The sequence below is a fragment of the Chanodichthys erythropterus genome, chromosome 20 (assembly GCF_024489055.1).
Source record: "Chanodichthys erythropterus isolate Z2021 chromosome 20, ASM2448905v1, whole genome shotgun sequence".
In the NCBI taxonomy this organism is placed as follows: Eukaryota; Metazoa; Chordata; class Actinopteri; order Cypriniformes; family Xenocyprididae; genus Chanodichthys; species Chanodichthys erythropterus.
The window spans coordinates 13,880,235-13,897,770 of NC_090240.1; the positions used below are offsets into that span (position 1 = coordinate 13,880,235).

Genomic DNA, 17,536 nt, shown 5'->3' on the forward strand with positions numbered 1-17,536 from the left:
TCTGGACAAGAAAAACAACAACAACAACAAAAAAAGAAAAACAAATGTGATTTTTAACTAAAGTTATTGTTGCTTATTCATATAAATGGGAAAACAAAGTAACTTGCATTACTTATTTGAAAAGGTAACTCAGATATTTTGTTGTACATTTAAAAGTAATGTGTTACTTTACTAGTTACTTGAAAAAAGTAATCTGATTACATAACTCATGTTACCTGTAATGAGTTACCCCCCAACACTGTTCAAAATGTACCAACTGAACTGACTTTTCTATTCTGCTGATGTAACCAAACAGACAAAAGCAGGAAACAGTAATGCTGACCAATAAACTCATACAGTACTTCCACTTTCCACAATTCAGTCAGGTGGACAAAATGAAGTACTGCTCTATATTATTGTCCACACAGTGTAGGAAATACTCAACTTTTTTTCTTTTTTTTTTTTTTACTTTTCCTTAAATGACACTTCAGGAGACAATCTCACCTGTTCATTATACGGTCTGTGTCCAGGAGCTTGAGGATGGACTTGCCATCCATGTCTGGAGGAACATCAATCCCTGCAATATCCAGGATGGTGGGGGCCAAGTCTATGTTCAACACGATGTGCGGGTTGCTATGGAAACAGAAGAGGGGGTCGCCATTTGACATGATGGTCAGAAAGCAGATGAGCAGCACATGAACACTGACTGATAACAAGATAAAGACAGTAAGAGAATCCAGTAAGTAAGAGATCCAGGACTTGTTCAAAATGGAATTCAGGTAATGAACTCTAATGAATCCAGTATACACTGTATTTGGTTTACTGTTTTTGTTAAAAGTAGTATGTGAAATAGTATGCATTATGCACTTTTCCAGGTCTATAAATAACACTTTTAAAATCCCTCATATATCCAGGTTTTAAAGGATTGTGGGAATCCTTCAAGGTCAATTTTTCAGTTCTTAAATAAAAAGGACAGTTGAGGGAACTACTTAAAATAAGAAATATCACATAATCTTAGATCTTGATTTTAAGCTGTTTTAGTTCATTTTAAAGCTTGTTTTGTCTTATTTTAAATAATTTAAAACCATCTTACCTGGTTGAGAACCACTGTGAGCTAACAGATAGATTTCTTTTATAGACCTCTTTGCCTGATATATTAAATATTCACCTTCTGAAGCCGAAGAACACATCAAACCCAAACACCCTCACTATGCTTAAGGCCTACTGAGGCTTTCATTTTGATTAAAAAATAATTCAAAACCGATGAACGTCAGTTTCATTTGACCATTTCAATTTCTGTGAAGTCATTGGAATGAAACTCAGTGGCGATTAATCCAATCATATCCGCTTAAAGTTTTCAAAAAGTAAATTAGGCCTCATCTCTCTCTGATTTTATTGCCTAAAGGCTCATCTGATGTTGAACTAAGCCCAGCTGTGCTTCTCTCACCCGGAGTCTCTTGCCAAACTCTTTATCCTCTTTTCTGCCTTTCTTTCACAGTAAAAAGTCTTGTGGTCTTCACATGAGTGGACTTTACATCTGTTAATCAGCTTTTCTAAGAAAGAGAGAAGCCAGATCACACAGCAGTGGTAAACAAGACTACTGACTAATGATATTAAACATTGGCGAAAGAAAGAGAGAGCGAGTTTTCTACATTTAAAAAAAGTCCTTGTGGATGCAGGTTCAAATATGGCCTACAACATGTGCTGATCTCATTCCCCCCTCTCTTTATGTGGCAGGACATTGGAAAGTCATTAAAAGCCCATAAATCAAGAAACACAGAGTTCAGACCTCATAAAAGAGTAACATTAGCCTCTGTACAAAAAACATTAAACAAAGAGCAATTGCTATGGACATAAATAATATATTAAACTATATATTATTTGCATAAATTAGTGCATAGTGCAATGAAAGTAAGCTAACTGTGTAAACATCATTAAGACCAAGCAAAAGTGTCTGCAAACATTTCATCAAATCAGTCAGGACACTATTAAAAAAAAAAAAAAAAAAAAAAAAAAATTATATATATAGTTTGTTCTGGTTCTCGAATCTGATTGGCTGAGAGGTCTTTCCAGCCATGAAATATTCGACCAGTATCGCCACGGGAACCTTTCACCGCTTGAATCGCTTCGCTTTCAACATTCTCACAGCGAGTGTCATGGCGGATGAGCAAACCCACCATATTATACTGTTTTTGTAATGGAATGTAGTTTTAAGAGATCTTTAGGCGAGAATATAGTTTTTCAGACCTCAGATATGCGATATGTAAACAGCGCCAATCTGAATATTTGTTTAGTCGCTTTCGGATATGCGAGCTCCAGGCCGTCCGTGACTGTTCAGCGCTCATGTACCCGCAGAGAACAGCTTCATCTCAGCCAATCTTTGGGGAATTTGCCTCTGGCTCTTATGTAGATAGTGTTTAAACATGAGTTATAATTCATTTTGGGTATATCAAACGGGCAATCTTTGGTTTTATTAATCTACTACTTGTTCCAGAGCTAATAGATTTGGATTAAGGGCTATATTAAGTTTCATAACTTTATATTTACATTGAAATTAAATCCTGTACTAACTAGAACGCTGCTTTTGTACGTTTGACTGAACTGTTTGCTTGTGTTTATTTCCTATTTTACTCCTTATACTGTTATAATGTCTATTGTTGTTAAATTAAATATTATTGTTCAATAAATAATATTTTATATAAATAAGCCATGTTTTTTGGTATTGAGAAAGAGTGCTAGTGATTTCGACTTCAGTGAAAGTTACATTAATACGCAGTCAGTCACAAAGACTTTTATTTTGAAATGGATTGAAACTCCATGTATAAATACTTTATACAACATCTTACGAGATGCAACTGACAAAAGCATTGACTAGCGCTGTCATGGAAATGTCTTAAATGTTAAAAGGATAAAGACAAAATCACTTTCCTCAGCGGACATTCAAACTGATTTTGTGATTATGACTGACCTGATATCAGCTAGATGCAGGCAATGCACTGGCTTAGTCGATCACTCTCTCTCTCTCTCTCATAATACTCTACATATTACAGTGAGCTTCATTGAAGCGACTCAACGTTTCTTTGTTACTAGTTCTAAAGTGATATTTTAGAATTAGTAACGGATCTTTGGCTCAACTGTTAAACTGTCAACTTGAGATTTAAATCCGTGGTGGAAAGAAGTAGTGCCTCACAAAAGAGGTTTTTAAGGATACTTCATTGTTGTTTCTTATTTATTTACACACTTGTCAAACTGTTGTATAAATGCAATATCACACTCATAGCCTTCGGATGAGACGTTAAACTGAGGTCCTGACTCTATGTGGTCATTAAAAATCCCAGGATGTCGTACGAAAAGAGTAGGCGTGTAACCCCGACATCCTGGCCAAATTTGTCCATTGGCCTCTGTCCATCATGGCCTTCTAATCATCCCCATACACTGATTGGCTTCATCACTCTGTCTCTTCTCCATCAATATGCTTGTGTTTGTGGGTGTTCTGGCAGCTACGCGTGTGATATTGCTCATATATATTAATTTATCACCTTTAGCATGTCTCTTGGATGCACGTCCTGTTTTTGCCGAGTTAAGCACCTTACCCTGGTTGTAAGCCTAAATTTGACATAAGTTGTAAACTTGTCCCTCAAATCTGATTAGTTGATTGGAATGTTGATCCAGGAATATGTTGCACATGGTGGAATCAGGTTCTGCTCTCTTGGATGGCATCATCAGATACACAAACTCAAGCACTCACATGCCTCCTGCTTCCACATTTGGGCCGCGGATGTAAAAGGGAACTCTGATGTCAAACTCGTAGGGCATGGATTTCCCCTTGACCAGTCCGAACTGACCGATGTGGTATCCGTGGTCAGCCGTGTAGATCACATACGTGTTGTCCAGCTCCCCAGTGTCCACCAACATGTTATATATCTATATTTAAACAGAAGAAACATGACAAGTGTAGAAAAAATTATAGATTATTTTGTGGTTGCGGTTGTGCTAAAATTTTGGAGAAATGCAAAACAAATCCTACAAAATGACTCAATGAAAATGTATTTCATTTTTCCTGGGAAAACTGTAAATTTACTAAACCTTTTTATTTTTTATTTATTTATTTACTTTTTTGTTTTGCGAAATTCACCATTTTAATATGTGTTCTTATTGTTAACTTAAACAATTTAAAAAAAATGCCGAATGAATTAAAGCTTAATAAAACAAAATAAAAATATTAGATGAAAACATTGAAATGTTGCCTTGGCAACTAACTGAAATAAAATAAGTTGAAGTACAAAAATTACAAATACTAAAACTGAAATAAAATAAATAAAATTAAAGCAACATTTAAAAAATATGAAAAAACAAAACATAAAAATACTAAAACTTACAAGTAAAATTAAACATAAAAAAATATGTGACCTTCTTTGAAGTAACTTAATTTACAATGGAAACAAGATTAACAATATTTTAGAATATTATAATTATTCAGTACCATGGTATATATAGAACTACCATAGTAATGCAATCTGACACCATAAATGTACAATGTACTAAGGAATGACGTTTGTGCCAGAACGAAAACTGACAAAACCTCCTTCTGTGTAAATCTGGAGATGTCCTCAATTGGGAAAATATTTCATGCAGTAAGTAAAAAAAATCCATTAAAGGGTAAGGGTAGTTCATAAATAATATATTATATTATAATTGAATCTATATCATGTACCTTCTCCACACTATCATCCACGGACAGCAGCGTTTGCAGTCTCTTGCGCTGCAGCATGTTGGTGAACTCCATGTGAATGGGCTTCATGGGGCCGGTGTAACGCATAATCCAGTGTTTGTCTGGATTAGGGGCGTAGTTATAGCTTGGCGTTCTGAATGGAGAAGAAAAGAGTCGCAGTCAGTAAACCTGCTGGAGCATGACTGAGAGAAATCGAGAGGGTTTTCAGAGCTTCTCCAGACACTGTTTGTCGACTCTGTTCTGCTGATGTTGGAGGAAAGCACACAGACAGATTTTGACAGCTGGGATGTGTCTGTGAATCTGTGAAGGTGCGTCTGAAGTGTGTATGTGTGTGTGTGTGTGTGTGTGTGTGTGTGTGTGTGTGTGTGTGTGTGTGTGTGTGTGTTTGTGTTTGTATGGCCAGAATTACAAATGACAGCAATAGTCTGTGCGCTCTCTCTCCTGTCTCCTCGAAAATGACACATTGCAATTTTACAGTCTCATGGTTTCTTAGGCGCTGACTGACAGACTGACACTCCGTAAATGTAATGGTTGTTCAACCATTATAGAGGGATAAAAAGAGCGAGAAGTGTTTGTAGCTCCTCCTTCTCTCTCCTGTGACAGGTAGGAGAGACCTATTAGAAACAAACAGCACTTACACTCGACGCCTTTACAGTTGTGATTAAATGCCCCCAGCTCTATTGTTTATAGCCATTACTTAAAGCCCTTCTACAGACAAATCAATGTGAGCATCATCGCACCGATCTGCTTGCTGCCTGGCCTTGTTTTGTGGGTGTCGTATATTTAAACTGAGAACAACTAAGTGACAACAAGGGGCGCAAGGGATGTAACTGATGGTGCATCTGTCTATTTCTGTCTGTACTGGGACCTGAAAGTAGCTCTGTTTGAAAACTAAATGTGCTTTCTACCTAGACATTTTAAGGTAACAAAACATGACATTTTAATTAAGATTTCCCTACTGATGGAATAGAGTTGGATATTTTAATTCATCTCAGTGATTTCAATCAGTTTACTAAAAATATTCATACAGATTCGTTCACTGATTCGCTCATTGCCCCTTGTTATATCTGCATGTTATATTGATATATAGATTTTCCTCCATTTTATCACCTCCCAGTTCAATCATTTCATTCACAAACATGACGGTTCATTCAGTGTTGCCAAGTCTTCGGTTTTCCCGTGGAATTGGGCTACTTTAACACTCTGAGGTCGGTGGTCACACCGGCAATACCACCTCGTTTTTTTCTTACCAGTGCGAAAGAGATTAAAAATACTCCGGCAATTTTGGACGTACAAATAAGAGTTATATATTATTAAAAACTGTGGAATGTCTTCTTTTAATTTGTGTACACTCACAGTAAAAAAAAAAAAAGTTCTGTTTTTTGCAAAAAAAAAGAAAAGAAAAGAAAATTAACATGATATGAGATCTGTCGTCTCCCTCTGAACGAAGTCCATTCTGATAGTCCTCAGAAAATGAACTGTAACTTAGTGAATACTTATCACACAAACATGAGACATATATCTAAAGGAATATTGAAATGTCAGGTTTTAAATCATGTAAGACAAATAAATCAAAAACAAATATTCTCTGTTTCTGTAATCTGGTTGAAAAGAGAGAGATGTCAGTCTTTCGCGAGTCAGGTCATTATCCACTAATGTGGCCACGCCCATGGGCCGCAAGCTCTATTCAGACGCAAATTCTGAGGAGAATCACATGCAACAGAGAGTGAACGAGAGCCCGCATCAGCTTGAAAAAAATAATTAAGCTTAGTCAGATTCATGTACAACGTTTTGAAATGCGGTGAGGAATAATTCTGGAAGAATTTACCTCAGAGGAAGAGTACTTTCAATTTCATTTCGAGAACTTGATCAAGCTGATGATTGTGAATGGTAACTGTTATTCTTAAGTTCTTTATTCTAATTGCAATATAGTGTCTGTGAATATTAAATGGCAAAAAGACAGTTTAAATATGAATTCTGCATGTTCTGTGTGTCTCTGAATGGCACAGACGCACGCCTGTTTCATTTACTACACATAACCTACATTATTGACTATTCCTAAACTATATTGCTACACTGAGATTGGTGAAATCGACTAAAATACATAATAAATACTGAAATAAAATGTGTTAGCAATGTATTAAACTGCACATTAACATCTAAGCTTTATAATAAAACAAATATAATACATAAAATGTCACAGAGGTAATATGAATGTTTAGACATTGTCTTTGGCCTGTTTTAAACAGATTGTGAAGTGTTTACTGTCAAATAGTCTAGTGCCATATCTATCAAGCTTTTGTTCACAATGAATAATGAACATTCAGCTTTGCATCACAGAAAAATATTATATTTTAAAGTATATTAAAATAGAAAATCATGTTTTCTGTTAAGAGTGGACATATTAACGTTAATACAATAGCTGATATGATCCTGTTATCAGCATGCTCATAGAGGTTTTTTTTTTTTTCATTTATCTCACAGATTTGTGAATCATAGCGACCAGATATTGGCACACACTGGACTGCGTGAATATGATACTGAGATCACTGACTAGAAGCAGGGAAGTGTTTTTCTTTTTTTTTTTTCTCCTGTCGTGTGAGGAAGATCCATTTAGATCTGCTCTGATGGATAGATCTGTTTAGAATCACTCTGACGGACAACAACAACAACAGTAACAACAACAAAAAACTCCCTAAGACTTCCTAGCTCATCCATCCAGATAGCAACATTCTCTGTTTTTACTGTTATTTCTATTCCTCATGTTCTATTTTTATTCTTCTTCTTTATGTAAAGCACTTTGAATGACACATTTTGTTTGAAATGTGCTATACAAATAAAATTGCCTTGCTTCCAGTGCAGAAACACCAAATGCCATGTATGTGTTCAATTACATCTTTGAACAGGATTTATTTCTTTCATCATTGCATTCTTTCTTAGTTCACCTGACTGAATGGCTCATTATGCGGCTCATTGGGGGCAGGATCTTAATCTCCTCAGGTGTGAATCACAGCATTATTCATGAAGATTCATGCCTCTTTGCATATGGGCTTTTTTTTTTTTTTTTTAAACACGCATATATGTAATTCTCTCAAAAATACAAAATGTACATACTTGTTGCTCACATATTATTGTAACCTAGTTTGTGCTGAATACAGTGTGATGAGACTTTTTCATTAATATGTTTATAAGCAACTGAAAAATCACAAATGTCTGGGCATGTCAAAACTACACCAGGACCCCAAATCAGCCTCAGACCCCAGATAGTTAACACTGTTGCCACGGGTTGTAGCCACCCCAAATAACATGATATTTAGCCCCTGGAATGTGAATTTTACCAGGGTAACCCTGCCAAAAACGTGGATTTTACTCACAGAATGCAATTTTTACCAGGGGACCCCCGCTGAAAAGTGACTGGGCTAGTTTTAGGCTAGTTTTGAGTAGCAATTGGACCAGTTTTGTTGTGAAAACCTGGCAACCCTGGCATTAAGATGCATTTTCATCGATCCGATCACCAGCTGAAGATGCTAAATACAAGTGTAAACGGTCTAAAAGTGTTAAGCTTGGTCACTTAGGTAGTTGAAAGCGCATTAAACCAGATTGCTTTTGCTAGTGTAGATGCTCAAGTGGTCGAATGTATACAAAAAGCCAAAAAAAAACAAAAAAAAAACACACAAATAAAACACATTGACCTAATACATAATCATTGTGGGGCATGTTGTGAGAAAATGGTTTATACAAAAATACATGGGTTATGATCGTAATCGCAGCTCCTTTCTTTTTCATTTGCTTCCTTTCCCTCTCGTAATCCACATAACATGGGTTTCTTCAGCCAGTAGCATTCATACACTGCACTGGTTCAAGATGGTGGACAGAATAGTTGATTATATTTTTTTTCAATACAGAAACATTTTGAGTAAATATAGTTCTAATCTGATCTGACACACCATTTCACTCAATATGTGTGTGTGCTCTATAGTTAGTCTAATAAACCTATAGAGGAATTGGCCTAGCAAGATGCTAACTTCAAACTAAAAAGGAAATACCTGTAAACTGCATAAAAGTTAATGAATATTTTAATACAGAAATGTTCTGAGTAAAAATAGTTCCTATCTGATTCACAACACACTATTTCATCCAATATTATTTGTGTGTGTGCCTATGTATTTATTATGCTTATTAGACTATCAAAGCATTAGCAGCATGCTACTGTCATACAAGCTGAATTAACTGCAAATTGAGTATCTGGTGTGCTTGAAGTGAGGAATCATACTTGCATGTGCAGCGCTGCTGCCTATATAGAGTGTTCCAAATAAGTCACATGAGATTCCATCACGGTTACACTACTGCCTCATAAGGCAGCTGCCTATGAAGACAGTAAACGGCATATTTGCTTTCTCACTGGTTTCATCTTCTTTATTGGTCTACATATAATCCTTTTAATCCTCTCAAAACGCTCTTTCTCTCCCTCTCTTGTTCTTTTCTGATCATATTTTCATTATTCCCTCCATCACAGGAGTGTTAGAGATGAAACAGGTGCAGCAAGCTCACGCGGCGATGAGAACAGAGGGATTTTCCCACCGAATAATACACGCTCTCTGACTATCTGTGAGGATTTAGACAATATCTCTACAGTGGCCTTGTGCCAGTCCGAGGGGCAACGACGGGTTAATCACATACAGCACTGTACGAGGGCAAGGAGCAGAGAAGTGCAGGACTAGCGAGAGGCCATTGTGGATGGTGGCGGGTGGTTTGCAGCGGACTGAATGGAGAGAATGAGGGCGGTCCCTGGAATTCTTCATGGAAAATTAAAAGAGGATAGAAGAATTCTGGGGCATTCTCCCCTGACAGCAGGCGAATGATACATGCATATGAATGCGTGTGTGGTGCGCGGCCATTTTTTATGGCTACGGGGTGAAAAAAGTGACATAATTCATTGCAATATAGGTACAATCAGACAGGTGGTGATGAAATAGAGGTGGATGGGAATCATAAAACATGCTTTTATGAAGAGTCTGTGTGCAAAAGAGACTGGACAAGCAAAACAGGAGCAAGGCTGTTTGCTTTTATTGGTGAAAGCGAGATGACATCAGAAAAATAATAAAAACAAGTTGAATTCCAGAAACACGCTGCCTTGAGCAGTCACTTTGAAAGGATGATGGATGTTTTATTTGTGTCATAAAGGGGGCAAGTTTGCATCTTTGGTTATCTACTCCAGTGGTGAATCAAACGGCGGTTAAACTATAACAGCCATCAAACTCTTATCTCTAACTCACTCAAACACAACACTTAGTATGATTTTTAAGCTGTTTTCCTCACTGGGACCAAAAAATGTCCCATCAAGGACAAGGATTACGGATATTGCCTTCTTTGTGGGGACATTTATCCTCATAAGGTAGGGTAGGTACAGTATACCTGAACCACACACACACACACACACACACACACACACACACACACACACACACACACACACACACACACACACACACACACACACACACACACACACACACACACACACACACACACACACACACACACACACACACACACACACACACACACACATAATGTGGGTACTCTCCATAGGCATAATGGTTTTTATACTGTACAAACTGTATATTCTATCCCCCTACACCACCCCTACCCCTAAACCTACCCATCACAGGAAACTGTCTGCATTTTTTTAATAAAAAAAAAAAAAACACAGTTTATGCCTCGTTTCCGCTGAGCGGTATGGTTCAGTTCAGTAGAGTTCAGTACGATTCAGAAAGGTACATCAGGCTTGCATTTCCACCGCCAACTGTACCCTTACTTGATAGGCATGGTGTAGACGGAAAGTAGTGATCGACGTCATTCTCGCGTGAAGAAGAAGAAAACGACACAGTAAACAACAATGGAGGACATACAGCAGATCTTGTTCTTGCTTCTCGGCTTGAGGATGTCTGTCACAAGAAGACAAGCTTTGCTTGCTGCATGCCAATATTCGGTGTTTCAGAATACCAAGTACGCAAAGTTCAGACGTCCATGCAGCAGCACCTACCAGCAAGTGTCAATAGCGGAGAAGCGGAGGAGAAAACCCGCGTAATTTAAAAACTACTTTATTGTGTCATGAAATGTAGTTTTTCAGGCGAGAATGTGGTTGTTTAAAGCTCAAATCTGTGGTTTATTTATAAAGATAGTGCCTATTTTAAAATTTGATCTGACAATGTCAGAGTTGTGAGATCCAGGCGATCACCGGGCGCTCGGTGCTAATGTACCCTGCCGAGAGCAGCTGCACCTCGGCTACACTCAAAAATTCTGGGTTAAATATGGACAAAGCCAAGGATTGGGTTGTTTTCACCCAGCCATTTTTTTCAACCAAATTTGGATTTATTTTTTTAGCCAGCAATATATGAATATAGTAAAAGGCATGTTTTTGCTCACCCCCAAATAGGGGCACATTTGTGGGGTTTTTTAAGCTGAAACTTGACCAGACCAGAGACTTATATTACATCTTGTGAAAGAGGGCATAATAGGTGCCCTTTAACCCAACCTGCTTGGGTTGTTTTTAACCCAGCATTTTTTTGAGTGTAGTCCTTCTGACATTCGCCGCTGGCTCAGATTTCTCTGTAGTGGTTAAAAACAAGATATCATTCATCTTGTGTATAACGGCAATATTTGGTCTCAGGAATTTATAACTTGTTCCCGGGCAAGTCGTTCTGGCTGAGGGCAAAGTGAAGTTTCATAACTTTACACTCTAAAAAATGCTGGGTTAAAAACAACCCAAGTTGGGTTGAAAATGGACAAACCCAGCGATTGGATTGTTTTAACCCAGCAGTTGGGTTAAATGTTTGCCCAACCTGCTGGGTAGTTTTACTTAACTATTGTTTAAAAATTACAGTATTGCTTTACTTAAAATGAACCCAAAATATCTTAAAAAATTAACATTTATTAATGTGTTTAATAAATGAACATTTTAATTACATTTTAGATTCATTTTAAGTCAGTCATATAGTCATTTTCAAACAATAGTTGGGTTAAATAAAACTACCCAGCAGGTTTGGCAAACATTTAACCCAACTGCTGGGTTAAAACAACCCAATCGCTGGGTTTGTCCATTTTCAACCCAACTTGGGTTGTTTTTAACCCAGCATTTTTTAGAGTGTATGTATTTATTTAACTTTACCGTTGTACGTTTGACTGAATTGTTTGCTTGTCTTTATTTCTTATTGTATAGCTTCTCATACTTTATACTTATACTTTTATAATGGTTATTATTGAAAATTAGAACTGACTTTTAACAAAATGTCAGTTGTCTTATTTTATTTTATTATAAGCTACATGTAGGTGATAAAGTACACATGCACATATTGCCTGAACCACTCATTAATAGGTTTCATATTTTTCAAATGAAACGAAAAGAGGCAGGATTGTGTTTTATATTTTGTTTTGTTATATAGCCTACATGAAGTGAAGATAATTAATGCACACGTTGCCTGAACCACATTTGTGTGGCACCTCTTGTCATTCCCCTTGTAGCACAAGCAAGTGACGATTCTCTGTCAACCAATCAATGTTCTGCAGTGAGTGTAGCTCCACCCTTTTGGTACGGTACTATTGTGCATGGTACCCCAACGAAAGGGTCCCAAAAAAGTGGTACGGTACCAGGGGCGATTCTAGGATTTTGATTTTAGGGGGGCTCAGCCCCCAATAAGGGTATGATTACAAAAATATTATTTGACTGACTGTTGCTCATTTGCAGACCTACTCCCGCACGACAAGAAAAAATGTCGTATATCCATCTACAATGAAATATAAATTATTTTAGTTTTTTAGCTATTTAGCCTTTATAATCAACAATACGGTTGGATATTCATAAAGTCACCCCATGAAAATTGATGTCATTTTAAGTATTTTAACTAACCAGCTAATGTTCATTAAGAATATAGACAAACCATGCATGTATTAATGTAATTGTCTATTGGCAATATGATTAATCTGTTCTATATTTATTTCTATTTATTAAAAATAACAACATGAATTATCAATTTGCCACTTCTATAAATCAAGTACAAATCTAGTATAAATAGTATAAATCAAGAAAATCAAAAATCCCTTTACTCTATGCTTACTCTAATTTATGTATCACGACACTCCGCCTGATTCATTATTACTTAATACAAAACTATATTTAATAATACAAAACAAAATAACTCCACATTCTCTCTCTGGGCCATCTAGTGCTTTCAGACAATGATGTGTGTCATTTCTGTGCATGGCTGCATAATGTAATGTCAAAATACATTATAATATGTCTGTAATTGTAAAAACTAAATTAAAATAAATCATGATCGTTTTCTGAATCTAAAGTATGTTTTCATGGGTGTTAATCACTTAATTTTGTAGGAATAAAAAAACAACTATCACACAAGGGCTGAAGGTGAACGCAGCGAAACGTATTGGTATTGGATGAGAAACCGAGCCGTCCCGTGTGCTCCCAATGCTCCAGTAACATTACATTATGTAAACTGCAATGCATTTATGACAAAAAACTTCACCGATGCAGATGTAATATCATAGCATTATCAATCTATCAATAAATGCACGCACACACGACACACACCTTGTGCTCTCTGATGTTCGCTCTGCTCGGCGCCCCTGCAGATTGAAAAATGCGCTAAATCCAAGCAGACTCAGATAAGGGGAGGAGCCGAAACTTGACGCAGCTTGCCGCCGTTTCAAATGAGTTTTTTTAAAGGGGACTGAAGCGATCAAAAATTTATTAATCATTTTTTTTTTTTTTAGGGGGGCTGGGCAGAAGGCTGAAGCCCCCCTAAAAAGGGCCTAGTGACGCCCCTGTACGGTACAGTTCGGAATTAGGGTACCATTCACAACTTTTGACAATGGAAACGGCAAAAATTGCATACCGTACTGTACTGAACCGAACTGTACCGCTCAGTGGAAACAAGCCATAGTATGTTTAAGACATTTGTTTTACGAGGACACGGGAAACCATGTTTATGTTGTAATACCCATGTTATTATACACATTTGTGTCCTCATAAACCATATATAAAAGGACACACACATACACACACACACACACACACACACACACACACACACACACACACACACACACACACACACACACACACACACACACACACACACACACACACACACACACACACACACAGTCTATCAGCTTACTAATGAAAAAAACAAATATCTATTTTTCTGTTTTCTCCCTCATCGGGATGTATGAGGAAGCGAAAAATGCACGTTTGTGAACATTCTGTTCCTTTTAATTCTGATTTCATTCCTGATGCCTCAATATTTCAGGAAAGACAATAATATTCATTGACAGTATCTCTTTGCTCTCTCTCCCTGTTCTTTTTTTTTTTTTTTTTTTTTTTTTTTTTGCTTGAATGCGAGAGAAATGGAAGCTCATGGTTGTGTGGTTTTGTGCTTAGAGACACAATGTCCTGAAAGCAAATCGAATCTGAGAGAGAGAGAGAAAGAGAGAAAGAATTTAGTACATTACAGGCTTTTTGTTTGCTCATTTGTGGTGTGTTAACTAGATAATATATCTATGTGTGTGCTGCCGGGTGTGTCTAGTGCACGCAATATATTGTATACAAGTATAAACGTAAACCTTTAAGCTTGTTTTATGAGTATGAAATGTGTCAGTGTGCAATCTACAAGGCAATGCAAGTATTCGTTGCATTCTTGGAGTTGCCATAAAAATGTTACATGTGCCCTGGGTCCGTGCTCTATTCTCATTATATGGACTCCATTTCCCACAATTCCCCACCTAGGAACTAATCACACACTCACACCTGTTTCCCAGTCACACTTTATTATCTGCACTTAAACACACACACACACACACCGCTGAGTATTGTTTCTGCCTTGTTTTCTGTGTATTTCCGTCTGTTCCTTGTTCTGCCTAGCCCGTGTTTTTGACCCTGGACTGATTCCTTGTATGGTGATCAATTGCTGCCTGCCTTGACCATAGCCTGTGTTTTGGATTACTCTTTTGCCTTGCCCTCTTGTATCTGTTTGCTGTTTGACCTCTGCCTGTACGACTACACTCATATTAATGAAGCCTACACGTGGATCTCCAACTCCGTTGTCCTGCTCCATCCTTTACAAAAAGGAGCTATAGCAGACATTAGCATAACGTGTTCTTCTATGGACAGTTCTCTTTCTGTTCACCTAGTTTAGTTAACTTTTAACATGCTTATAGTGAGTTATGTAAATAATAACATATGGTGTATTGGCCCTGAAATTTGAAGGTAATTTTTTTGTCCTTGAGGGATTCAGTTTGAAGAAAGGCAAAAACGCATGCTAAAGTACAAGTTTTTTGCCATTGCTAATGTAAGCCATTCGTATGTTTATTACCCAGAAAGTCTCAACACTGGCTAAGCCTATTGCATGAGGTTGGGGTGGGGCTATCTTTTTTATCCAACCAATGAGTGTTCGGCAAATTCATTATTATTTTTGCAATTTTGCTGTTTAAAATTACACTTGAACCATTCACTCTAGCAGCACAATTTTTTTTATATATAACTAATATTTAATATTGAACTTCTATCTTAAGAAGATTTTTCATGAAATCAGCCCATGGCGAGAGATTTCTTGTGTACAGAGGCTGAATTTATGAGATTACCAGGTAAAACAGTAGACACTGAGAACTATAAAATAAGATTTTGAGATTACTTGGTGTACACACAGAGTGAGAATGGGGTTATAGAGGGTTAGCAAATTCAGTTAGCAAAAGACAACATCACGTGTAGACAGGATTTAACCGAGACTATGTGAGTGTGTACAAATATTCTTTTCATCATCATGTATGTATTCAGCATGTATGTGTGTGTGTGTGTGTGTGTGTGTGTGTGTGTGTGTGTGTGTGTGTGTGTGTGTGTGTGTGTGTGTGTGTGTGTGTGAGAAGAATGGCAGTGTTTCTCTGGCACAGGGATTGCAGACCTTGGGAAAAGGATAGACAGAGACAGGAGGATTTATCTGCTGGAGGGACAGAAGTGGAGAGATGAGATGAATAAAGCGAGAGAAAGAAATATTGAAAAAATGTCTGATAGCAGCTGGTGGGGAATTAGCAAGAGAGCAGGAGAAACGGCAGAGAAAAACAAGTGTGTGTGTGTCTGTGGCTACATTACTTTTTCCATTATAACAACTCTTGAGTGACAGAAAAATCTGGGATGAGATTTCTATTATCCATGAGTTTTCATTTGGTTCTCTTCTTGTTTATCTCCACTACCACTGACCCTTTACAAGTCTTTGTCCCAAAGTCTGAGACCTCAATGATTTTTTTCGTGGTGGAGTTCTTGCAGCTTTAGTGCTGCTGCCATAAAAGGGTTAGTTCACCCAAAAATTAAATTTCTGTCATTAATTACTCACCCTCATGTCGTTCCACACCCATAAGACCTTCGTTCATCTTCGAAACACAAATTAAGATATTTTTGATGAAATCTGAAAGGTTTTTTTATCCCCCATAGAAAGCAATGTAATTACCACATTCAAGGTCCCAAAAAGTAGTATAGACATTGTTCAAATAGTTAATCTGACTACAGTCTTCATTCTTCTACACTGTTTACATTGTAAAGACAGTGTAGGCTTCCGGGTTCTATGTCAGAATGCCGACTCATTATTGGCCGGCTCCTGTGAAAAGCACTGGCCAATAATGAGTCGGTGTTTTGACGTAGAACCCGGAAGCCTACACTGTCTTTACAATGTAAACAGTGTAGAAGAATCACCGGAAAAGAGAAGAAATTGTTGAATAAAGTCATTATTTTTGTTTTGTTTTTGCACACAAAAGTATTCTCGTCACTTCATAACATTAAGGCTGAACCACTGTAGTCACGTCGACTATTTTAACCATGTCTTTACTATTGCTCTGGACCTTGAATGTGGTGATTACGTTGCTTTTTATGGGGGATAAAAAAGCCCAAAATATCTTAATTTGTGTTCAGACGATGAACAAAGGTCTTACGGGTGTGGAACGACATGAGGGTGAGTCATTAATGACAAAATTTTCATCTTTGGGTGAACTAACCCTTTAAAGACTTGGACTGGACACTACAAAAAAAACCTAAACACTAAGTATGATCAATAGGGGTTTAATGTACACATATTCGTCCCGAACCGTTTCGGTACAGGGCTTTCGGTTTGGTGCACGTGTGTTCCAATGTTTGATTTCTTCCCTGTTTCTTTTGTTCCTCTTAATTTATTTGTTTGTCATTTTCTCACCTGTTCCTTCTCTACTCTGATTTTCTTTGCTATTTCTTTCCGCTGATTTCCTGTCTCTTTGCCAGATGACTTATTGCCCCGCCGTGTTCGTCAAACCTGGTTTCTGCCCAGTCTTCCTGCCGCCAGGGATTGAGTGGATCTTCTTCCACCTGCGGTACATCCAAGTCCGGGACTGAGCGACTGAGTTGCGAGCCCTCCACCAGGACATTATCTTCTTTGTTTATTTCAAACTGTGTTCCAGCTGCGCGCACCCAAGAAATCGGTTCTCAGCAGTCTCCCTGAGTTTTTTCATTCTGAACTATTAATAAATTCTGTCTGAATTGCTTCTTCGCTTCTGGGTCATCTGCTTCACACAACAACCAAAGCATTACATTGCAACATTGTAGCCTAAGCACCATTAACCACTAATAATCACAATAAGCTCTGCGTTTTGTTACTTTTGATAAAAAACAAAGTGCCATCCTTCAAATTTTGTCCACGCTTTGATATGGCGTGACAGATCACTGTACAGGCGCCTCAGTTCAACCGGCAGCGCAAGCGCGGAGTGCGAGTGAATGCGATCATCTCTTCC

At 37.6% G+C, this 17,536-nt stretch overlaps 1 protein-coding gene across 10 annotated transcripts in view; it reads right to left on the minus strand.

Annotated features, from left to right (window-relative positions):
• Positions 1-17,536, minus strand: part of sulf2b (sulfatase 2b) — a 245,852-nt gene that overhangs the window by 24,867 nt on the left and 203,449 nt on the right. For all 10 annotated transcript variants that reach the window (XM_067371773.1, XM_067371772.1, XM_067371776.1 and 7 more), the window contains 3 exons: positions 4,694-4,844; positions 3,728-3,903; positions 484-612 (listed from right to left, as the gene is read on the minus strand). In XM_067371773.1, the coding sequence (XP_067227874.1) occupies positions 484-612; positions 3,728-3,903; positions 4,694-4,844 (456 nt within the window). The remainder of the gene's footprint in view (positions 1-483; positions 613-3,727; positions 3,904-4,693; positions 4,845-17,536) is intronic.